At 36.6% G+C, this 26732-nt stretch overlaps 1 protein-coding gene across 1 annotated transcript in view; it reads left to right on the top strand.

The window, feature by feature from the left end:
- The window catches only part of LOC111050543 (small subunit processome component 20 homolog), a gene marked incomplete at its 5' end in the record, with an annotated part of 62248 nt that extends 35516 nt beyond the window's left edge, over positions 1 to 26732 (top strand). Inside the window, 16 exon segments of the mRNA XM_039444206.1 lie at positions 475 to 1148; positions 2326 to 2581; positions 4171 to 4338; positions 6298 to 6541; positions 8450 to 8598; positions 8600 to 8644; positions 13316 to 13486; positions 14485 to 14727; positions 15832 to 15981; positions 18312 to 18341; positions 18343 to 18495; positions 19487 to 19811; positions 21137 to 21378; positions 22207 to 22356; positions 24712 to 25017; positions 26468 to 26732. Of these exon segments, the coding sequence (XP_039300140.1) occupies positions 475 to 1148; positions 2326 to 2581; positions 4171 to 4338; positions 6298 to 6541; positions 8450 to 8598; positions 8600 to 8644; positions 13316 to 13486; positions 14485 to 14727; positions 15832 to 15981; positions 18312 to 18341; positions 18343 to 18495; positions 19487 to 19811; positions 21137 to 21378; positions 22207 to 22356; positions 24712 to 25017; positions 26468 to 26620 (3459 nt within the window).

Here is a 26732-nt window from a genome sequence, read left to right as displayed (position 1 = left end):
ATTAGTATGTATATTCTAATTTACGAGTACAAAAATATTATGATCTAAATTCTATCAGTACTGCAATATCAATAATCAACTAGCTCATATAACTCAAGTACAGAATATCTATATATAGAAATCTCGCTATACTAATTTGCAAATCACATGGTGAAAATTTATCTGTACTGTAATATTAATTCTCCTTTATCATTTATTCATGAATCACTTCATTATCTTCTTAAACTGTATGAATTCAGGGCTATTTGTTTATTTATAAAAAAGAATTATAGTACCCTTTTTTGAAATAAATAAAATGATAGTTTATTATTATTATTATTATGTTATAATTTGTATTTTTAATCTATTATTTTATTAATTTCAAGAAAGGGAAATATAATTCTATTTTATAAACACTTATGATATATTTTTAATTATTGTCATAACTTGTGGAAATGTTCCTAATTACCCCTTATTGACTGCTTTTGTCTACAGGCACTAGGAACTGTCTGCAAGCTACTTCCATGGCATCAGTACGAGCTTATCCTGAGGTTCTATTTGGGAAAATTGAGACACAAACTTGATTACCAAAAGCAGACTGTCCGGATAATTGTGGGCGTTCTCAATGCGTTCCACTTTGATCTGTCCAAAGCTAACGAAGTGGAAGAAGTTATCAAAGCAAAAGAAGTTGAGAAAGTGAAGGAGAGTAGCGAAGAGAAACTTGAAGAAAAGGTGGAGGACAAGGAAGAAGGTGGGGATGATGATGAAGAGAAGAAGGAAGAAGAGGATGAGGAATTGGAGTTGGAGGAGGAAGTCGAGGAAGAGGAGGTAGAAGAAGAGGAGGAGAAGGTAGAAGAAGAGATGGAAGTTGATGGAGAGGAAGAGGGGGAAGAAGGAGAGAAGAAAGAACTGCTAGCTGTTGATAGAATAACAGTGATGAGTAAGTCAGGAGCGACCAAAATAGTGTTGATCATCAAGCAGGGTTTGCTACCCCAGCTGCATAAGGCAATTGCCATGCGCACTCAGAGTGATGTGGTGCACAAGTTGAACAGAAAACAGCTGGGACCAGACAGAGACGAGGAAGACGTTCTCAGGATACCCATCGCTCTGGCTGTAACCAAACTCCTGCAGAAACTTCCCGAGTTTGTGCTGCAACGGAACCTTCCTGGGTGAGTTTCCAATTCAGTTCATTTATTTATTTATCTATTTATTTATTTATTTATTTATTTATTTATTTATTTATTTATTTATTTATTTATTTATTTATTTATTCATTTATTTATTCATTTATTTGTCCAATGATTGATGATTTGGTTGTTTCATCTAGAAGTCCAGTCAAATCTGATATGTGACCAGGCAAAGAAAGGTTCTTGGCTACTTGGTTAGAGTTGCTCATATGATTTGGATATATATTGACCTAACAGTCATGTTGAATCCAGAGTTGCAACATTTCAATTTTCAATTCTTATATGTGCGACACAAATATATAACCTCATTTTTTGAAAAAGGATTTCACTAGTCTATGGGATCTCTACAGACTCTGCAAGTGCTATTTGCACAGTACCAGTTCGAACTAAATTTTATGTTTAACTTGATTAAATCCATATCAAGAGTATCTTTTGTTATAATGTGGTTCATTTTGAGTTTGAGCTGATTTAATTCAGTTGAAGCTTTTACTGTGCAAACAGCCCTAAAAGACTAAACTTTTGCCAGTGTCTGTGAAATACCGTCATTGTGGAATAATGAAGATAATTTGTCGCTTTGGGATAAATGTAGAAATGAAAGCAGAAGTCAAGTTTAGGATCATAAGGATTGAAGGTTTACATACAGATCTTTTCATGAAGGTTGTGTAATTTTTTATTTTCATCATCAGAAATTATGTAATGGTTCTTTGACTGTTAATAATAATGAAGACTACTTCAAACTTTATAGCATTTGACTGTTTCCCCTTGAACTCCAGACTTTCAAATAATTTAAACAGTAGTCCCAGTAATAATAATTTAGAAATAATATAACCATTAATAATTCATACCTATAGTCCTCTCATCACAAGCTGACTCCTGGTAGTCAATTTCATTAAAAGAATTATTTTCTAGACTAGCGTAGATCTGAAATATTCTGTCTAAAAATATATTGCCCTATTTAAAAATATACATGATTTAATATTATCATACTATACCTTATATAAGTTGAATAACCAAAAATAATGATACATGCCTTTCTAGAAAAGCGTTGAACTCGAGCTCTGGATGGGAATACTGGGAATGCTAGAGTTCTGGAAGGGGGAATTTATCAATAAGGATAATATAAATTAAATAATTGAATGTTTGGTACTCGTTTTGCCAGGATCCTGATGAAACTGTGCACGTTCCTGAAGTCGCGACTGGACAGTGTGCGGAAGACGACACGTGAAACTATGCAGAAAGTGATGGCGGCGCTCGGACCCAAGTACCTGGCAACGCTGATTGGCGAGATGACGCAGCTGCTGACACGTGGCTTCCACGTGCATGTGCTTGTCTACTCACTACACTCGGTGCTTGTCTCCATGAAGGGCTACCTCGAGCCGGGAGACCTTGATCCCTGCATATCCATGATACTCGACGTAATTCCGTTTTCATTAATACTTTACGAAGCCTACTATAGTGGGATTCACGTTATAAAGTCAATCGCAATGATAGGACTACAGATGTGCCAAATTTCTTAAACCAAATCCTTCTATAGTAATCACGCTATTTATTCATTAATTCATTTACATATTCACAGTTCAGGTCATTGTAAATGATTATTAAGTCATTGGCAATGATAGGACTATGGAGTTACAAATTTTTGTAACCAACACCTTCTATAGTACCTAGTCACTTTATAAAGCCATTGGAAATTATAGGACTTCAGAGTTTTCAAAACAACACCTTCTATAGAAGATAGCTGTGGTTCAAGTGGATATCTGATGTAATATTGATTGTTGATTCTTGTTAATGACGATCAACTCTACCTCAAATATATTTTTTCCGTCAAGAAAATATATTTTCTCATGATCGTATAACAATTTTTGATAATTGAGATGAAAAATTCTGCTACTGTAGTTCATTATATTTCTTCATAGTCAACAAACGATTTGGCAACAGTGTGGAGTTAGAAAAGGATGGAGCTATCTGCTTTGACTAATGACAGTAAAGGATAGTTAACCAATGTTTATCAGGTGGTGACTTTACAGGTATAACGAGAATGACACTATAGAAACATATTCATAATATTGACTTATTGGCAATAGTTACTCTCCAGGTTTAGAAGGATGTGTAACTCTCAGTATACGTAAAGCTGGTGGTTTCCCAGTTATCAGTGTCCGTTTCCGGTACAGTAAAAATATTACTCATGTGTTTTGCTTTAAACGACCAAAACCATAGCCACCTCTAATACAAGGCCGCGGCTCACGATATTTCAACGTCGCTGTGTAGACCTAGAATTTAATACATGATTGGTGAAAAAGATTTTTTAAAATACCAGCTGATCTTTTTCACCAATCATGTATTAAGGTGCGTACAGACTGTCGCTCTGCTCCGCAACCGAACGTCACTCCAGCAGAGCGATTGATGATCGACCGGCGAGCAACAGTGGTTCGACCGGGGAACGCGAGAAGATCTAACATCTTCCGTAACGTTCATGATGGGTGCGTGGGCGGAGCGACTGTGGTTCGATGGTGGTACGAGGGAGGAGCGTGCTCGGTGCGGGTTGGAAGCGCGAATATGAGTACGCAGCTTTAGATTCTAGGCCTACACTGCGGCGTTGCAATATCGTAGGCCGGGGCCTTGTATTTAGAGGTGGCTATGCTAAAATGTTCTTAAAGCATCTCAGTCTGACAGACAGTGTTCCTTTTTTCAAAACAATCATTATCGATGTTTGTTCTTGTATTAATGAATGGACTATGACTGAGCTTAAATAGTAGTATACTATGGAAATCAAGAACATACGTTGCTGTGTTACTCACTTTTGTGTTGCAATGTCATGACATCATTCTGTATCATAATAGATTATGGAATTATAAAATTACTGTATGCTGAATGTTGTACTTGCTAGTATTGCCCAACATGGTAATTGTAGAACTGTTATTCGAGCAATATCAATTAGCTATTAGAATTAGTTGAGCTCTACAGTTTTATTTTATTATTAATCATATGTATTTTTTCTGTGCAGGTGTGTAAACTGGATTTGTTCGGCAGTGCGTCCGAAGAGAAGGAAGTGGCGCAAATAGCTGGCAGACTGATGGAGGCGCGTGCCAAGAAGAGCTATGACATGTTTCACATCATGGGCCAATTCGCTACCGAAAAATGCTTCCTCAACATTGTTCTCCCATTGAAAGAGGTGATTGTCGTTTATACACAGTTGAGCAATTAACTATGGATAGTTTGAAATAGCAGTTATACACTCATTTCTAAACGGAACTTGAACTTTTTTCTTCTACTGTGTATGTTTTTGAAGGGACAGATTTAAAGATCCAAAGGTTCAAAGAACCTCACACGTCAACGGAAGCTTATTGTGTGTCTACTGTGTACCTTTAATGTTACCATTTTAATCGTTAGGGAGGAGAGATTTTAAAATTGATTTCTCACAAAAAATAATACTTGTAAAGTGCCGTCTGTTTTTGTCTAAACACTTGTAGACCTCAAGAGAGGTTGATGATGGAGTGCCGTGCAAGATATAACCTTGCATTATCTGCCATGGAGGAAACGTTGGTGGATAAAGATTGGGTTTTTTTTAATGTTATTGCTGTTTTTTGTAGCAATGACGAATAATTTACTGTTTGGTGTGGCAAACTTTCTCGAACTTTTCGAGAAAACTTCACTGTCAATCAGATCGTTATTCAACAATGATGCTTTATTTTTCTGCTACAAGTGAGAGGATGACATATGAAGCTCAACATGCCAAAAGTTGAGAGAAGGTATGGTACTTCCAAGGCAGACCTTTCCTGAACGCAGTGGCCCAATACACTAGGCAGTTTAGCGGGTGAGAGTGGCTATGCGAGAAAACTTCACTATCAATCAGATCTTTATGTAACAATGCTGCTTTATTTTTCTGCTACAAGTGAGAGGATGACATATCAAGCTCAACATACCAAATATCAAGAGAAGGTGTGGCACTTCCAAGTCAGACCTTTCCTGGAGCAACGGCCCAAAACACTAGACAGTTCAGTGGGTATTCATCCAGTGTTCAGAGTGTCTATGCGGGGATTCATGACAGTGCCGAGCGCCTTCTATATGGATATCATACCATATCCATACTGGGGACGCACGACAGTGTTGAAAGTCTCCTGCATGGTTGGCTTTCAGCACAGGATTGAGAGTTCCACACAATGTGGGTTTAGATTGCCAAGCTCATCTGTGCGTAAATGCATTGTGCCGTGCTAATACAAATGAACAATAAATAATACCGGGTGACACCGAATAACGGGCACTTCTAAAAACACCATAATACATTAGTGGGAAGGGCAAAAATGATTTTATTCAAACTAATGTAAAGTTCAAGACTTGCTATTTGAGAATTATTAATAACATCTATCACTTTTTGACATTTATTGCTTCTTCAAGATGGTTTCCTCCTGAACGAATACACTCTTGAAATCTGTGTTGAGATTCCTGAGCGATTGCTGCAACATTTCAGCTGAGATATTGTTAATTTCATTTTGAATTGTCTGTTATGATTCAACCACAGTTATTGTTCAAATTGTGAAAACGTTTGATTTGAGATAGCTCCACAAACAGAAAATCGCAGGTGGACAGATCATGGGACCAGGAAACGCAGATGTTGCAGCGATCAATGAGGAATCGTCAACATAGATTTCAAGAGTGTTCAGGAGGAAGCCATCTTAAAGAAGTAATTGTCAAAAAGTGATAGATGTTATTAATAATTCTTAAATAGCAAGTCTTGAACTTTACATCTGTTTGAATAAAATCATGTTTGCCCTTCCCATTAATGTTTTATGGCGTTTTTAAAAGTTCCCGTTATTCTATCTCATCCGGTATTATTTATTGTTCATTTGTATTAGGACGGCACAATGCATTTACGCACAGATATGAGCTTAGCAATCTAAGCCCACCTTGTGTGGAACTCTCAATTCCTGTGCTGAAAGCCAACCATGCAACCCGGTATAATCTATGTAGATCAATAAATAAATTCCAAGTCCAATGTAAACAAGTTATGAAAATATGCAAACCCAGTAGAGACCCGGTTGTGCTTTAGAACAAACCATATTTTTCACTTTTTCGGTGTAAGCAGCTTGCTGCATACTGATTTGCATCCTAATATTGTAATGTGGTGTTTCAGGAGTTGGCCAGCACCCTATCTCACAAAGTGATCAACAAGATCACAGAGTGCCTGCGCCAACTGGTGCTGGGTCTGGTGGATAACCGGTTCGTGGCCGTCCCCTCCACACTCATCTTCTGCTACGGCGTCACCTCGGAGAGCATCCCCTCCCTGGCCCCGCCCACCGAACCCACCAGCGAGCAACACGCCAAACAGATGGAGGTCGCACATCTGCGCAAGCCCGACTCCTATCTGCTGCCTGAAGGTTGGTGCTGCTTCCTACTTGATTAATTCTAAATTAATGCCTAAGCAATTAAGACCCTGTTAAAGTACTGTTTCTATCTTGACTGTGTAACTACTGAATCTATATTCGTATATGACAAACAGGTATCAAGTCACAGAGATTCAACATGAAACTAAAAATAAAATAAAATTCACACGATCAAAGCCTAAATTAATTGTTTCTGGGGTCCCTCAGGTTTCTATTCTGGGCCCCTTGTTGTTCTTGATCTATGTGAATGATGTTGCAGGGTCGGTTCCCATTGAGAATCTGTATCTTTTTGCAGATGATACGACTCTGGTGACAAGAAGCCAAGACTTGAGAAAATTGGAAATTGAGTCCTATGTTAAGATGAATAGCCTGTGCCAATATTTTGCAAATAAATTGATGTTGAATGCCTCGATTATATGTAAACAGATTATATGTGTCTACAAACCCATCAGAGTAGGAGGTTAAGACACAATGAAACACCTAAATTATTCATTGGAGAGTCGGAATTGGTAATCAAGAGCTCAACGGACTTCTTAGGGGTGAAACTGGAGGAAGGGCTGGGTTGGGGGGAACAATTGGATAAGATTGAAAGTAAAATAGCGAGTGGAATTTTTGTCTTAAGGAATTTAAGTAAATTAAATAATAAGCCTCTATTGAAGTCGGTCTATCATTCCTTGGTGGAGTCACATTATTACATATTCAGTGGCCCTATGGGGAGCTAGAGAGAGTAACCTTCAGAAAATTTTCATTTGTCAAAAGAAAGCATTGCGCACTATGTTGAGGTTGCATCCACAAACACATTGTAGGGACTATTTTATTAAAATGGAGATTCTCAGTGTTCCCTGTCTCTATATTTTGGAAATGTGTGTATATATTAGAAGGTGTTCACTACAGACTATTAATAAGACGCATGAATATAATACACGGCATAAGAGTACCTTCTCGGAATATCATAAATTGACTTTGTATGAAGAAAAACCCAGTTATATTGGTAGAAAAATTTACCAAGTACTACCAATTTGGCTGCGGGAAATATTAACGATAAAAAAGTTAAAACGAAGTTTGAAATTATTTCTAAAGGAGGAATGCTTTTATAGTCTGAAGGACTATTTTTATTACTGTAATAGAGTCATAGACAATTAGTAATTATATACTAGATATAAATTTAATGAAAAATTAATGGTGTCTCGCTTTTGCTAGCACTTTGACTGTCTGACACCGTTGAGGCCAACCAGACGTAATATATATCTATCTATCTATCTATCTATCTAGTCAGTTCTACAGTAAAAAGCCGGTGTAATGATAGGTCAACAGGGTTACTGATTCTCTGTTTCTTTAATGGATATCTGTGATTCAAGCTATTTCAGTATCTGATCTAATATCAAATTCAATTCTATCTATTCATCAAAAATCATATTTACAAAATAATAGTATTACTTCAATCTGATAACAAACTTTCAATATCATGCTCATCAGACTAATATTTTCACTACTACTGCTACGCATTTTTCAAATACGGTAGGATTTTTGCCGTTCCTCTACATTTGTGTTTAACCTCTGTATAAGATGGTAAACAGAAGTGTTCCATAAGTTGCTTCAGAAATTGTACATACTATAGCCTCAAAAAATGTGAAGGTTAAAAATATTGTAAATGTAGGAAATATTTCATTTTGAGAGTTACCATCCCACACATTTAGTCATTGAAATGGGCTCAAAGAATTATGTTGTGCGAAAAAGAAAGTTGTAAAACGAAAATAAACATAAGTTTATAAAGTGACTTGGGAGAGTCTTATTTTGAAAATAATATAAGATATCCTACATAAATAAATACATCTAATCGATATTCGTATTACTACTACTACTTATTCAGCTTATCTATATTATTGTTGTATTTGTTTGCAGATCCGAAAGGCAAGCCGAAAGTGGAGGCGTCACAATGTGCAAAGACAAATGCGCACATTCTGGTGGAGTTTGGACTGCAGCTGCTGCACTTCGTATTGAAGAGAGAGAAGTTGAAGAGTGAGGACGACCCTCGTCCCTTCCTCGACCCGTTTTGTGCCCATTCTGCTCAACTGTCTCTCGTCTCAACATGTCAAGGTATGCTGTAATAGTAAGAAGTAGAGTAAGGTTTGTCGTATGGCTTTTGTTGGTGGAATTCCCCACCTCGCCTGAATATATACTTTGAACCATCAATGACTGTCATATCCATAACCATCAATTTCCATAATTTGATAATAATACGTTGTTGGTTATCCATCTTTTTAAAATACTTTACAAATACTAAAAACTTTAGTTTCTGTTTGGCTTGAGAATGTGCTACACCAGCACGAAACGGTCGTCGCCACACCGTAGAATGTGAGTGTTTTTTCACTTTAAAGTTATTATCGGGGACCGAGCTTCGCTCTGGAGTACAAAAGCATAAAAAATTCATTACGAGAGAAGAAGATATTATAATAACATTCATACAGAAATGTTCTATCTAATCACAGTAAATTGAGATTAATTCCTAGAGGAATGCAAAAATTTCCCTCACAAAGGCCCAGTTGCACAAAAGCCGGTTACATTTTAATCCTGATTAAAGTGAACCAAATCAGAGAAGACCATTTCAAAAAGATGGATCTACTGGAATCAATCAGGATTGAAAATAACCCGGCTTTTTTGCAACCGGCACTAAGTACCTGATTGAATGATTACAAAAGTTCAACAGCTGAGTCATAATTTTGACACAGTCCCACACACATCAACTCGCTCACTCACTTCCATTACCAACAGACGACGAAATAATTATTATCAGCTGTTTTCCCAAGGATGAATAATAATTACCCTTTTTATGTCCTTCAGCGAGTTTTCCCAGGGATGAGTCCTATAGTTAGGTACACGCTATAATGGCAGAGGATAAAGATAGAAGAATAGCGATGCCGATTCTCTTTATTAATTAATTATATTTCAACACTGTCAAAAACATAACTGGACCTAGAAAAGGGTAGTACCAACAGCTTTGTCGAATGATAGACAAGGATAGCAAAACAAAAGTTGATCAAATACTGTCATTATAACGTGGACCTCACTATAGTGCAATCGAATCTTTATATTATAAACCTATTATGTTCTGAATTTCATGAGAATCGTTAGAGCCGTTTTCGAGATCCGGTGAAATACAAACATTTAAACATCTAAACAGAAATTACTCGTATAATAGTATAGGATATAAGAATACAATTATTATAATAATATTTTATGATATTGTAGCTCTTTTAGAATAGTATCTTTTCAATTATTGTATTTTATGTGTAACATTTGTTGTATATTGTGACGAAGGTAATGTTTCTGAAGACCTCAAAACTTATTCTATTCTATTCATACTTCAGCCGGGATCGAATATTTAACGTGTCCATCCAATGACACGAGAGTGACGTGGTTAAAAACGTTTTATGATAAGTGGGTTTGAACCCGGGATCTCTAGGTCATTATAATAACAAAAATCCAAATTTGTATTCATCTTCAATGTCAAGGCTTTTAATCAATTAATCTCTTTATTCAGGACTTGACAATAATTGTACATGAATTTAATTTTCTTCTAATTCATAGAAAATACATACAGATCAGGTGAAAACAACAGTCATTCGCAATTTCTCATTTCTAGTTAAATTTGTTGTTTATTGCTATTGTTGTAATCAAGTTTAAATATCGGGGTACCGAGCTTCGCTCATTATTTTATTGAGATTATAAAAAAACTATTGCAAAATCTAAAATTAGAGCTAATGATAATTGTATTCGAAATTCAAAAAATAAATGCAAAACAGCTTGGAATATCATAAAAACAGAATCATGTAAAAATAAAACCAAGCAAGAAATACCAGTATCAGTTGATGTTCTAAACAATTATTTTATTAATGTATCTGATAAAGTCAATAATGTTCACATTCCAGAGAAAGACCCAGTAGTGTTACTTGATAAGTTTGTCATGCCAATTGAACTTCAAAATAATTTCAAATGGAAGAAGGTGAGCTCTAAAATAGTTATGGATAGTGTGAAAAATCTAAGTTCCTCACATGCTGGTGATGTCTATCGACTTAGTAATTCAATATTAAAAAAAATTATTACTGGTATACTCACGCCACTTACCTTTTTAATAAACTTTGTTCTCTCTAAAGCTACTTTTCCTAATTGTCTTAAGTTGAGTAAGATTTGTCCTGTGTATAAAATAGGCGATAAGACACAACCCGACAGTTACCGCCCTATAGCCATTGTCCCTATTATTGGTAAGATTATTGAATCTGTTATGTTTGATCAAATGTATGCATACTTTGATTGTAATAATATTCTATATTGTCATCAGTATGCTTACAGGCCTGCTCATAATACAATAATGGCTGTTGAGACTATTATAAATAGGATCTTGGAGTCTTTTGAAGACAGATTGATTACAGGTGTAGGCTTATTAGACTTGCGAAAAGCATTTGACTGTATCTCTCATAGTATCTTGAAAACGAAATTGCAGTTTTATGGAATTGTTGGAAAGGAACTAGAACTGATTGAATCATATTTGAATAGAAAACAAATTGTAATTGTTGATAATAGAAAATCGGAAATTTTGGATGTGAAATCAGGCGTTCCTCAAGATTCAATCCTTGGACCCTTTCTCTTCCTAATATTTATTAATGACATTCACTGTGGTGTGATCCCATTAGGCTTGCCTATACTGTATGCAGACGATACTACATTAATGTGCTCTCATAAGAATATGTCAGATGTTAAGACAAAGCTATTAAAATGCATACAAGTATCCAAAACCTGGCTTGAAGCGAATAAACTTGTAATTAATGATGATAAGACAGAACTAATATATTTCTCACTGAATAATGAAAATGAAAATCAAGCTGTTAAGCTTCTAGGTCTTTATATTGATAGTAAATTAACATGGAGGGAGCAAGTGAATATGTTGTGCAGAAAACTGTCTAGAGTGACATATCTTATGAGAAAATTGAAATACTGTGTAAGTTCAGATGTACTTTTAACAGCCTATTTTGGTCTATTTCATTCCTTGTTAGCATATGGAGTTATACCCTGGGGAAATAGTAGCACTGCCACAAAGGTACTCATTCTTCAAAAGAAAGTAATAAGAATTATTGACAATCTTCAGCCAAGAGAATCATGTAGAGACAGTTTTGTAAAATTTCAAATCATGACAGTGCCAACATTATACATCTATAACAATTAATGCAAGTAAAAAATAATCTCTATAAGTATGACAGTATGGACACTCATATAACACGAGAAATCGATCAGATCTTGCTATTCCTCAAATTAGATTATCAAAAACTCACAAGAGTCATCTTTATCAGAGACGACTGATGTTCAATAAACTTCCTCTATGGGTGCGGAATCTGCCGGAAAAAGCTTTTAAACATGTTTTAAATAGATGGTTAAAGAACCACCCTTTTTATAATATAAATGAATACCTAGTATCTGACACAAATACAAATCAAAAATAATAATTTCTAAAGAATTATATTGTATTTCATTATAGGTATTATTATAGTAGTATTATATTATTTTTTTATTGTATATTAAGAATATTTAATTATATGTATACATAGTATTTTTAAAAAAACTGACTGTATTTTGACGTAGTCTATTACAATTAAGTTTGTTTCAACGGCAATAAAAATATTCTTATTCTTATTCTTGATAAACAAAACTCAATATTTAAATTGATTGGGGAAGGTCTAACAGGCACAGCCCAAAACTGTTTCTTTCCCGAATTTTGATTTACACACTATAAATATTCCAAAAAGGACGTTATGTTCCATACACTTGAATTCAGATCAAATTTTCAGTCCAAATATTTGAAAGCATAAAAGTTCTAATTTAGATTGTTTACAAACCAAATTGAATAACAAAATAACACTCACTAATCACTTAGAATAAAATAATAATCAACTTTGAATATTATGATATACCATCTCATGTCAACAAATCAGATTATTTTGATCGAGTTAATTAAAATTTCTAGATTTTTCGCGAGATACGTTAAGCTAATTGATTATACAGCTGATCTCCCACACAGGCACACGCATCTTCTGTTATCGACAGACGACGAAATTATCATCTGTTTTTCCAAGAATGAATTATCCTTTTCATGTCCTTCAGCGAGTTTTCCCAGGGATGAGACCTAGTGCAATCGAGTTTTTATATCATAAACCTATTATGTTCCAAATCTCGTGAAAATCGTTAGAGCCGTTTTCGAGATCCGTTGAACATAAATAACCATATAAATATCCAGATATGAAAATAACCAGATATAAATATATATATATATATATATATATATATAATATATATATATATATATATATATATATATATATATATATACAGAAATTGCTCGCTTAATATAATTGGATATAGTTCACACTTGAATTGATTGAATGCTTATTTGTTTGATACATAATTCCTTAAATCCTCTTTTTTCCATTCTACTAAACTGGTGCTCAAGTTTGTCTTCCGTCGGCGGTGCTATACTTGTTTCAAATACATTTCAAGTCTGGAGTTAGATAGTATTCAGACTTTGTGTTTAAAGTTTGCTGTGAGAAACATTCACAAACGTTTTTATTTCAAAGGATCATAAATAATTGATAAAACAAATAGAAACTATGATTTTCAAATTTTGTAATAGATAATAATATGTTATTTATCTGTTAATATTATGCACAATATTCATGACATCTTTCTAGTGTATGAATATTTTTTTAAATATTTTTGCAGATCAGTACACTTGCGTTGCAATGCTTCACATGGATACTGAAAAAAGAGTTGCCTGCCCTGAAAGACTGCATCAACCAGTTCACCGAATGCGTGTTCTCCATTCTGCACAAATTCGGAGCAGCCGGACTGAGCAAGGGAGACAACTTTGACCTTGTCATGGTTGCGTTCAAGGTCAGGCATCTATTATTTCCGTAATTTATCCCTTATTTCATGTTAATTTTCCTTTGAATCCTTCATTTCATTAAAAATTTGACAAACTGAGAACTTGACATTCTGAAATTTCGAAGAATTAAAATCAGCCTGTAACCATCATCGGTAAATTGAGAAACTATATGCAAAATTTATGATGCGTCATTCGTGAATTTCCTATCCTGTAAATACCAATAGATTTCTCATGGGATAGGGCACGCTGCTTCGTATAAGCCTAGTTTACACATCGCCAATTGGCGAGACAGTTGTCTTTGTACAATTGTCATCACGTGGTTGCGGATTGTCGGAGGCCAGGCCAGTTAAACGAGAATATGTTTATACGCGGCCAACTATTGGCACGTCAGTTGACAGCTAAACATGTCGAGTTCTCGTCATCTGTTGTGACTAAACAGCTGAACTGGCAAAACCAAGACAGTGCTACTGGCCTACACCGTTCACACGGCGTCAATTGTAGCGACAACTGAGATTCCGAGTGGTGGGGGGCTCGCTGGGCCCAATTGACTGTCAATAGTCTACTTTTCGGAGACAGTTGAATTTCGGGACAGTTGGCAAGACAATTGGCCTGAAGTGTTTATAAGAAGCCAATAATTTCAGGCCAGTAAGTTGCCTTATGACAATATTGTCTCGCCAATTGGCATCGTATAAACTAGGCTTCACTTCAAGCCAGTTGTCCATGCAGTTATTCTACTTCAAGCTATGTGGTGCCAATGTTCCACAGAGTTACCAACAGATAGCGCAGTTTAACGCTAGCAGCGGTTCAAAATTCTGGCATCACTTCTTAATATGGCAACAAACTTTCTATTCCTCTATTGTATGGTAAGTATTATTAGGATGTAGTGTGGATTGATATAATGTAATGGTTGTACCAACTTGACGTTGTTCAACAGTGTGGATGAGTCTGTATACATTCCATTCTATAGGTATTTTCAATCACGTGTATGATTGAAACTGATTTTCAGGCGATTGCTGTGGTTGTGAGAGACGTGAACTATTACAAGTTGACGGGCAACCAGTTGAAAGCGCTGCTACTCTACTGCGAACAGGACATCCACGACTACACGCGACAGGCCACCGCCTTCTCGCTGCTCAAAGCCATTCTCGGCAGGAAGCTCATTTGCACCGAACTGCACGACGTCATGGCCAAAGTGGCCGAGCTTAGTATCACCTCGCATCTCGACCATGTTAGGCTGCAGGCCAGACAGGTTGGTACAATACGCAGTCTCCTCACACACAGGCACTTGCCCATATAAGGAGCCTTCTTCGCATTAAATATTGTATAATTATATATTGTATTTTGTGAAAGAAGAAGAAAATGAATCAATTTCAATAGAATCAAGGTTGAGGTCTTATTAAGGCTGACTCTCACAATACAAGGTTAGGTCAGATTAGGCCTGTCTGCAGGCCAGCCAGGTTGGTTCAATAGAATCAAGGTTAGGGTCTTATTAAGGCTGATTCTCACAATACAAGGTTAGGTTAGATTAGGCCTGTCTGCAGGCCAGCCAGGTTGGTTTAATAGAATCAAGGCTATGGTCTAATTAAGGCTCACAAATAAGGTTAGGTTAAATATAAATAAAAATCTTAGTACCCTTTTTTGAATTATTTTATCACAACATGTTTCAAAATTGATGCCACTTTCAAGTGATATGAAGTAAAAAGTGATTGTACTTGATTTTTTTTAAATGGTACTGAGATTTTCATTTTTCTTTATATTTATATTACAAGTAGCCCTATACAGAAAAGAGATAAATAAGGTTAGGTTAGATCAGGCCTGTCTGCAGGCCATCCAGGTTGATTCAATAGAATCAAGTTTGGGGTCCAATCAAGACTGATTCTCACAAACCAAGGTTAGGGCCTTATTAGGCCGGATTCCCATTAAAAAGTATCAGTGTACCGTGTCTGGTACAGTGAAAATATTATTCCCTTGAGTTTCATTGGGACTATTCATACTTGCTCGGTCGGGCTGAGTGGGAATTGGCCCACTAGAACTCAAGGCAGTATTATTTTCACTGTGCCTGATACGTACACTGATGTTGAAATGTGGGAATTCTGCTCCATACTTGATATTTGGTACTGCACCATATTTACAATGTATAAAAATATAAAAATTCATTGTATATAATCATTAATACTCATAACAAAATTTTGTTCTTGAATAGTTTAATTTTTACGAAACTTGACTTACAATCGTCATTGGATCATCACAGTTTCTTGTAGGTTGAGTTGAAATGTATGTTATAATATTTATAGTTGAATAATTATTCTGTATCTTTTGAATCTGTTCTTATATAAAACTTTGACGTTTTCAGATAATTCATCAATTTCTCACCACCTACCAACTGGGTAAAAAATTCGGCAAGCACTTGAATTTTTACATCACAAATTTGGATTACAATTTCCAACCAGGCCGTGAATCAGCTCTAGAATTGATTCACTCACTGATCACAACTGTTCCAAAGGTAAGTAGAACATTTTTGTTTGTTTCCTATTAGTCATACATGCTTTATTGTATTAACAGTGAAATTGTTTTTTGTCTCGAACTGAAATGTAAGATTTATCACAGATGAAACATTTGTTACAATCCATTAATTTATTCATAAAAAAGTGGTAAAGTAGTAGGTATCCCCAATAAAAAGGTACAAGTATTTTTATTCAACATTCATCCTTCCATTTAACAATTCACCAATCATATAAATGCCCATAGGCTTTGCCCAAAACTTCCTCCCCTGATAATTAAAAAATTTAAAAATGTTTTCACTTACTTAATGTTTTCACAATTAAAAATGTTTCCTCACTTTAGTGAGGTCCACGATATAATGGCAGTGGATAAAGATAGGAGAACAGCGTTGCCGATTCTCTGCTTTAATCAATTATACTTCTACATCGTTGAAGACAGATTTGGCAACATTGCAGAGCTAGAAAGGGATAGCGCTATCTGCTTTGTCGAATGATAGACAAGGATAGCAACACCAATGTTAATCAAATACTGCCATTAAAACGTAGACCTCACTATAGAAGCTTGAATCTGAATTGATTAAAAACTGAACTAACGAGGCATAACGCTCAGTACGGCAATCACTTAAACCTTGAAAATATTGAGTTCTTTATTGTTCTTGAATGAATTCAAAATCAATACTAATTTATTGTACAATTTTCTCACAAACGATGCTTGATATAATGAATGTTAACTGCAAGAAATGAAAGTCATCAAAAACTACAACTTCCTCGCCGGTTGGAGGTTACCCTCAAACTTAATCGTAATGCTCGATCAAGTAAATGAGAAATAAATAGATCTATATCAAGTTTAATGGCCCGGTTGCACAAGAGCCTGTCAAATTTTAATCTTGATCTTGATCACACACACAATTTTAATCTTGAACAAATGCCACAAGAACTAATCAGAGTAGTGATTTGGACATATTAACTTGTGCTAATAAATCACAAGTCTTAATAATTGAGACTGGGTATCAATTCCAGAACTGAAATAGAACATCCACAACATCAATTCCAGAGATAGTCTCAGAACTGAACTTGTAAATATATTTTCTTCTGAAATGTCGGAAGCCTTCTCTTGGCAGCCAATCATGTTGGAAATTTAACCGTTTTTTTGCCCCCTGTGGGTTGGGGGAGCTTTGAGTCGATCATCGTACTCAAGAATATGTTGAAAACCAAAATTCACCCACAGTATCCATGCTTGTCGTAGGAGGCGACCAAAATGGACCTCAAGGCAACTCCAGAGGTTGCCTTGCCGTCAAACCCACGGTATCTGCCCCATCAGGGCAGTTTCGGAGGGGCAAAAAGAAAAACCCAAGTGACCAGAGATGGGCGAAACTCCAGGCACAAATGTGGGTCAAGAGTCTGAGTCGAGGGTGGCCGGGCGCCCTAGAGGCAGTTTGGTGTCCCCTCACTCAGCGGAAGGACCTACAAAAAGGTCAGGAGTGGAACTCACGTAGGTCACGAGAGGTGGGTGGAGAGGCCAAAACTCACCACTGCTCAAAGAAGGGCGGTCATTCAGGCAAAACTTCTTGGGAGAGGTGAGGCTTTTGACCCTGCAGAGTTTCGGAGGGACAAAAAGTAAAACCCAAGAGACCAGAGATGGGTGAAACTCCAGACACAAACGTGGGTCAAGAGGCTGAGTCGAGGGTGGCCGGCGCCGGGCGCCCTAGAGGCAGTTTGGCGTCCCCTCTCTCAGCGGAAGGACCTACAAAAAGGTCAGGAGTGGAACTCACGTAGGTCACGAGTTGTGGGTGGAGAGACCAAATCTCACCACTGCTCAAAGAAGGGCGGCCATTTAGGCAAAACTTCTTGGGAGAGGTGAGGCCTTTGACCCAAAAAGAAAAAACCCAAGAGACCAGAGATGAGTGAAACTATGCACAAATGTGGGTCATGAGGCTGAGTCAAGGGTGGCCGGGCGCCCTAGAGGCAACTTGGCCGCCCCTTCCTCAGCGGAAGGACCTACAAAGAAGGCCAGGAGTGGAACTCACGTAGGTCACGAGGACTAATCAGTCTGAAGAGACTGCCAAGCATATCACACTGGATTGCGACAAGGATTGCTACCAGGTGATGAATGGAATGTTAGTATAGGGTAAAACTCCTGGTTCTTGTAAAGGTATTAGTTTGCCTAACTAACATACTACTTGGGAACACAATGAGCTTCGGTTGACGTGTGGGGTTCTTTGAACCTTTGGATCCTTGAATCCGTCCCTTCAAAAACAATAAACAGGCTTTTGTGCAACCGAGCTTTTTAAAAGTTGAATGATACCTTAATTGATTTTGCTGTGTGTTGCAGGAGGTGCTAAAGAAGCATTATGGCGTGATATTTTGTGCCGGTGACGGCATGCCTGGTGAACGATGACTCGCCCGAGTGCCGGCAGAAGGCGGCACAGGTGGTGACGTCACTGCTCGACAACCTCCACCACAATGCGGTCGACAAGCTGTTCGACATTGTCACGCTTTGGATGCAGGAGAAACAGGTCAGTCATGTGGCCAGTTGTATAGGGAACGGTATTAGTTCACCGAAAAATGCTACATACTTGACCGTTTTCACATTTAACGGGGACGGCACGACACGACAAAACAGAAAGATTGGCTAATTTGCTGATTAGGCTCCAATTGGCTAATTTAATTGACATTTATGCTCAACTCACACTTACGCGACTCAGATCGAGAAGAGACTCGACTCTAGTCGAGAACATGTGTTTCCAAATGGTGACACTCAGACCAGTCGATTCTAGTCTCCGAGACGTCATCATTTGAAAACACATGCTCTCGACTAGAGTCGAGTCTCTTCTCGACCTGAGTCACGTAAGTGTGAGTTGAGCCTTAGAGAATCAGCCAATCGGAGAGTTTCATGTCCTGTCGTGCTGTGCCGTCCTAGAATCGGTTAGTGTGAAAACGACAATTGTCAACACAAATTGTACCTAGAACTTGCTTTTGTAAACTAGTACTCCAATAACAAGGATCTCTAGTCTAGTTTTATATAGCAAGCAAGATCCACATTTTAATGGCAGTATTTGATTAACACTGGTGTTGCTATCCTTGTCGATCATTCGACAATGCAGATTGCTCTATCCTTTTCTAGCTCTTCAACGTTGCCAGATCACTTTCAACAATTTAGAATTAATTGACGAAATATTTAATCTCAATCCTAGAAATGAGTATTAGTCATTAAAAAATAAATTTTATTGATGAATGAAATATAATTTATTATTTTAAACAAGAATGAACAGTTTATACTACATCAGATATACCGGTATGAGCTAACCTCTAGAAGGCAGTGGCAAGGTAGAGAATTGGCAACGCTGTTTTCCAATCTTTCTCCACTGCCATTATATCGTGAACCTCACTGTAGTTAGTCTAGTCTAGGATCTACCCATTTGGCTATTAAAATTAGGTATTACTGTATTAAGAATATTTATATTTTTTGTTGACAGACTACTACAAAATGTATATATGTTATTTCAGATAGGACACAGGCGATTGAGTGTACAGGTGTGTGGACTGTTCATATCGTTCGAGAAAGAGCGCTTCGAGAAGCGTTTACCCGCTCTCATGGAGACCATTTTGGACCAGTTCAGTGGCTCCTTCAGGGACGATTCGGTCGGCAAGTACGTGCGCCGGAAACCGGCCTGTGACGTCACAGATGGCGCCGAAAACGAAGCGGATGACGTCAGCAATATGGCCGACCACCATCTCTATCAGCTGCTCAACATGCTGGTGAAAATCGCCTCGTTTTGTCCCAAGTTCCTCAAAGATCCGGCCTACACACAATACGTGGAAACTATATCAGGTGAGGTTCGCCTAACAGTCGAGACATGCTTTGCTAACCCATTTTCAGTATTGCGTATTATGAGTTTCAAAATGTTCTTCGGGGTTACGAAAATTCACTACAGGAAGACTATTCCACTTACCAAAATGGTAATTTGGTACTTTCATCTACCAAAATGAAAGTTGTACGTGCAGATGCAGGGATTCAAACAATTTTTTTTAACATCTATAAATGTTCAATGTGTGCTCCTTTGGTGACACGGCATACTTCAACACGAAAGTCTAGCTCTTGTCAAACACGCCCTAATAATTCTCTTTTGATAGAGTTGCCCGCATTGATTATGTGATCCTTCAGCTCAGCGATATCGTTCGGCATTGGTGGGCTGAAGACCTTGTCTTCCACATTGCCCCAGAGAAAGAAGTCACATGGCGTGAGGTCTGGTGATCTTGGTGGCCACAGCAAAAGTTGTTGGTCATCCTCAGAGGCGCTTCCTATCCAGCGTCGAGGCAGTGTTGTGTTAAGGTACCGTCGAACCTCGTTATTGAAATGGGTAGGACAAAATGAAAATGAAAATGCTGGAAAATGAAGTCATTTAATAGCTGAGGCAATACCCATAATTGCAACATGTTCAGGTACGTCATGCCGTTTACTGTCGTTTCTGCAAAAAAGAACGGCCCATACACTGCCTCACGAGAGATCGCGCAAAAAACGTTTTTCTCTCTCTACTGTCTACACCTAGCGGGCAAACGGTCAACTAACTGCCCAGTACCTGTGGAAAATAACTCTGTTTGAATTGCTCTTTCATACAGTACTTGTTTGTACATTAAGTGGAACAGTTTTTTTTTAATGATTTTTCGTAACCCCGAAGAACATTTTGAAAATCCCTGTAGTATTTATAAGTATTATCATAGAGAAAAGATAGCACAAGTTATATTATCATTTTTATTTGGTATTATTCAAGTATTATATACTAGTATCTATGCTTCAAGTTTATCTTTCTGGGTTGACAACAATGAGTCGTTTTTATTTTCTAAATTCAGCTACATAGACATGGAGGTTTATAGAAAAAAGTCCCTGCTTCACTACACCTTGGTAATTGGGCGTTGGGCGAGCTACATAATTATTGAAAAAGTTTCAAGAAACAAAGTTGGTGTCTTGCATTTTGCAAGCACCTTGACTGGTTTGACGCCGTTCTGTTCAACCAGACGTTATGTTTGCTAATATATTTCTACGTCAATTTATCTAACAATTTAACAACTAACAACCTTCTAGTGATCTATTTTTTTTTTGAATGAATGAATAAATGAATTTTATTTAACAATTTAATGTGCTTTTCGACCGTACAGAGAACGCGCAGAAGTTGTTGTCACACCCGCACGAGTGGGTGCGTCTGGCCGCGGCCCAGTTTCTCAGCAGGGTGATCGCGCAGCTGCAGCCAGCTGAGATAGCCGCCATTGCCAACGGAGAGAGAGAGGAGACAGCCGGCTATCTGCGCAACAGCACGCGTGCGCAGCTCAAGGCATTCGCGTTGGACCACTGCAATCAGCTGATTCCTGGTGTTGATTTGCACGACAAGTTCCTTATGCAGGTGCGTGGCTGTTCAATACAAGGTTGTGATGTTTCATGATTTGAAAAGATAGTTGAATTTAATTGCGTTTCAATTATAAAATAAAGAATACATAAGAGTTCCTTATGCAGGTTTGTAGCTGTTCAAAACAATATTGTTATGTTCTACGACTTTGAAAGGTGGTTGAATTGTAAGGTTGTAGTGTTTAATTGTTCAAAGAGATAGTTGAATTTAATTGCTTTTCAATAATGGAATAAGAAATGCATGAAAGTTCCTTATGAGGTTCGTGGTTGTTCAAAACAACGTCGTAATGTTGTACGACGTGTAAGGTGATTGGATTGAATTGCATTTGAATGATATTGGGTCTAAAACACCACGGTTTCCTTAGAATTGAATTCCTCTAGTTCTAGAAAGGATTGTATTAATTCGCATTGATTTCGTTTTCAAACTCATATACTCTATATCCAGTTCAGCCAACAAGTACCTACTTTAACTCAGGAGAATAAATAGGAAGATCAATTACCCCAATACAAACTATGATGATATGATACCATATATCGATTTGCCTTAAACAGGGTTTCAGGTGGTAAATTGGAATGAGGAGAATGGAACAGATAGGTAAAAACAAATCTATATTATACTGCGATGGTGTGTGATCCTCTGCTATGGATACTCTGTCCTCACTGCAGTTTTATATTGACTGGATATATTTCTTACTGGATATTTTATTTACTTACACTGCTCAAGAGATCTTCGTACTTGATTTAAATGTACTTGAATTGACTAAAAAGTTGAATGAAAATGTTTTAAAATAGTTCTTGTAATGATTCCTTTGTTTTATGTTTTCAGTGTATGAAAAACTTGGTGTTTGTGGGCGAAGTACTGAAAGACGTGGTGAATGTGGAAGACGAGCAACTGTTGTCTCTCTCTTGGCTGATCAGGGTGATGAGGAAATCGATTCACGTCGAAATAGCCAAAATGCCTTCTTCAACTGTTGTTGTAAGTGGAATTAATATTTTTTAAATTGACAAACCCTATATTATGAAATACTAGCAGGTAACCCGTGCTCTGCATCGGGGTAAATTTTGTGTTGTGAAATGCAATCACCTAAGTCCAGGAAACATGAAAAATAGAATAATTATTCATTATTTTGTCAAAATTCAAAGTTGAAAATTCTCAGAAAAAAATAGTTTGATTGGACTCGATCCGGAACCTATCATTTATGAATCGTGCGTGCTACCAATCACGCTACGGAGTTACTTGGAGAATGGTCTGTTTGGTTGGGCTTTTATCATAGAGAAACAATAGCATAAGTAGATATCCCATGGTATAGGGCGTTTATGTCGCAACTTTTACTGTTTCCCGTAGCTCTTACGTAGTTCTTTCCCGTGAAGCTTTATGACGCTGGCAGTCTCTCATATTGTGCCGTTCATACACTCTCACCCGGTCAAAACAGTAAATATCGACAATAATCGACAGTAATTAATCGGCTTGAGATAACAGTAAAAGTTGCGACATGAACGCCCTATACCATGGGATATCTACTCACGCTATCGTTTCTCTATTCTTTTATCTTCTAATCAAAAATTGAATAAATTATTCAATTGAAATAGATTTGTTTTGAACTTATTCAGTCTGATTCTGACTGTAGTGTCGTCAAAATAGTTCAAAACGAATTATTAACTTGCAGTTCGTCATGGATAGTGGAATAGATGAAATAAATTGATTAATAGCAATGAAAATAAGCCTATATCCATCCTCAGTAAATTCAAAATCTTCATGTTAAATTGCAAGTTAATCAGTTCTTTAGTTCATAAGTGATAATGCGTCAAACACGCATCATAATATATTCTTCATATATAAATAAAAATAGAAATCCATGTACCCTTTTTAAAATTATTTGAAAAAAGAAACATTTCAACTTGAAAATAACCTAAGTTAGGGTCGAAACTAGTCGTTGTTGGAATATTTTAAAGTTTTTAATAATAAAGGGTACTACAAGGTTTCTATATTGTTTTTGTTAATTTATAAAATGATATTTATTTATTGTGAGTAAATAATTTTAAAAAGGGTACTTAGATCTATATTTTTATTTATATTCAAGAGTAGCCTTAAAGAAAAAAGACACTCTTCATATACTCTGCACCATATGGAGCAGAACTGCCAGTGCTGAATTTGCTTGTACAAGAGAAAACTGCACAAACTGGCGGCAGATTGACGACCCGTACCATGAATATGGTGATATCCAGTCAGATGACCACCTGTTAGAATTCTGCCTAGCTCAAGCATGCACAAGACAGGACCATTTTATTTTCAACGACAAAGCTGTTGAAACAGTGGATTACTATTAAAATATTGGCATATAGAATCACCTGACACGAACGAACTAACAATGCGTCAATCGTGTAAGTTATTTCCTGTCCCGTACATGTATAAGCCAATTTCTCCCTTATAATATATATAAATGTATTTTGAATGTAAACCGTTGTTCTAGTAGCTTAGTGGTTTAGTCTATAATCCAATCGGTGCTATGGAATATTAGAATCAGATGGACATAAATTGAAATTTGCATTTGTTCATATGCTAATAATTAATGAATAATTATTATTATTAAACAAAAATCCCAATTAAATGCTGCAAATTTATTATTTTTTTATTTATTCTTTTACAATGCAAATGTCACTAATGCAATAACATTATAGAAGATAAAATAATAAGGTAGTCCTTGTGCTTTTTTTCTTCCAAATTTATAGGTGACAAAATCCAAGATAAGGTTAGAATTTCACATGTGCAATTTTTATAAAATTTTAGTCCAAAATAAACATGTAAATCACCCCGAAGACTTCTGCTTCTGAAAATATTGACAACATGGTAAACAGCTGGATGGAAATTCGATGAGCGCTACTATACGAAAATTATTTATCAGCCCGGGAATCGAACCTAGTACCTCCTAATTGCCGTTTAGGAATGCTTACCCTTACACCAAACTGACAATCTCTGGATAGCAGCGCTCATTTTATACAAAGCCATAGCGGCCTGCCAGTCTACAGATGGAAATAAATTGGAAGTTACATTTGTTCAAATGCTTATTAATGAATAACTATTATTAAACGAAAATCCCAATTAAATGCTGTAAATCACCCCGTGACTTTGCTTCTGCAAATATTGACAAAAGGGTAAACAGCTAGATTGAAATTCGATGAGCGAGAATTTCCATCTAGCTGTTTACCCTGTTGTCAATATTTGCAGAAGCAGAAGTCTTCGGGGTGACTTACAGCATTTAATTGGGATTTTCGTTTAATAATAATTAAATTTTAGAAACAATCGTGACTAACTACAGGACTGTTGTTACAGAGAAAGATGGTGTTCCACTGGATAGCAGCGATTGCGTTGAAGCTGGACAAAGAGGCATTGCAGCCGATTCTCAACCACATGCTGGCGCCGCTGGTCAGGGAATTGAATGTGGCCGACGATGGGGGCGGCAGCGGAGGCGGTAGTGGGGGCGGTAACGGAGGTGTTGACCTGAGGCAGATCGCCAAGGAGGCGGCAGTCTATGTGCGGCGAAAAATCGGCGCCGAAGACTATAACCGCCTGGTGGCCAATCTCACAACAAGGCTGGATGTGCGACGCGCCGAACGCAAGAAGGAGAGAGCTCAGTTGGTCAGTAACTTTATTTCTCATTTCATTCTAATTCATTATTCATTGATAATCGGAAATCGTTATAAACAATGATGTGATTGGGAGTGAACAACAGGCATAGCCCAAGGGCCAGGTCATATTAAGTGTTTTTCAGGCATTTTTACAGGTGCCAACCCAACCAAAGAGCTTCCTTCCCTGCCGTATCTAAAACACCTGAAAAATGGCTTAATATGGTCAGCCAAGTAGACAAAGAAGAAGTTCAGATGGATTTCATATTTTTTCGTGCTAAAAATATTGTAATTCTTTCAGTCTATTTACTGTGTACTAGTCATTACACCTTACCCCAGCATCCCCAATTCACAGTTCGAATTGTATCTTAGAGAAAGACTTAGATATTATTCAAATAACAGGTTCAAGTTTCTTTATTCTTATTCTTTGATAAAGCAAAACTATACTGACTTTCCATATACCTAAAATCGCAATATAAATCAGACCTATCTTCGAAAAAGTCAAATCTAAAAGTCATAGCAGGGATTCTAAATTTTTAACTCAGTAGCAATATATTTCACAATATATTTAAGTCGAAGTCTATCTGAAATTTGATGAGTGAAATGTCTCATCTTTATTTAACTTGAAAATGATGGAGTTTGCAGTGAGGGGCAAAATTCAGAGCGTTTACAAAGAATATTAGAGGCAAGAACAATTCTAGGATTCGCATTTCAATTGTGTGTCGAATATTTCGTCTTTGACTGAACTCATTTTGAACAAATTTTGTGAACTATATATACGTCTAATAATTAAAGAAATAAAAGTGTAAAATCTGTTTGTTGCGTGACTTTGTGGACACTGTATTAATAAAGTGTATCTATTTTTACAGAAAATATTTGAAAAAAATTGGAATTTTTTTTTTTGAATGAATGAATTTGCCAAAAAACAAAATACAAAAAAACTTTACAAAAATAAATAAGTAGCCTATTTGCTAGTGCACTTAACTAAAATACATACATAAAAATTAAGGAAATGTTAATTTATTTAATTAGAAATAGTAACGAAATGATATCCTTATTCGTGATATTATAAACAATAATTATTAAATGAAGATTCAATAATTTATGCATGAGTACTACAGTAGGTGAGGCAAAAACACCGGCAAAAGGAAGATTCCTTGTGCGCCAGTGTGAGTCGTAAAATCAGCTTAATCAGAGTAAACTTGAATTTAGCGTATGTAGTGTTCAAACATGTAGATGGAAAATATTATATTTCTATGTGACAGATTCATTCATGTAGATGGCAACTTCTTCTCCTCTTCACCTATGGAATTAAAAGCTGCTCAAGAGAAGTATTATGACTCAATAATATAGCATACAATCTATAGGCCTACTCATTGTAGGCCTGTTACAGTTTAAAACTTGATATTTTTAATGATTTTGAACATAACATATAATTTGATTCTATTTCTGTTTGCTTTTAGGCTGTGACAGAACCTGAACTAGCCGCCAAGAAGAAGATTTTGAAACAACAGAAAAAGAAAGAACAAAAGAAGAGGAAAATAGCGTCGTTTAAAGGCAAGAAAGGCATAATAAAAAGGCGGAAAAAGAGTGTTGGAGATGTTGAGATTACGTAGATTAGTATACTAAAAATTTGTTTTTAAGTTTGAGAAATTCAAATATATTTCATTTAATAATGTAATGTTAATGTAATATGAAATGTAAATATATTTTTATTTTTTAAGTAAA

This window comes from Nilaparvata lugens, chromosome 1 (genome assembly GCF_014356525.2).
Source record: "Nilaparvata lugens isolate BPH chromosome 1, ASM1435652v1, whole genome shotgun sequence".
Classification (NCBI taxonomy): domain Eukaryota; kingdom Metazoa; phylum Arthropoda; class Insecta; order Hemiptera; family Delphacidae; genus Nilaparvata; species Nilaparvata lugens.
This window is presented reverse-complemented; position numbering and strand designations above follow the sequence as displayed.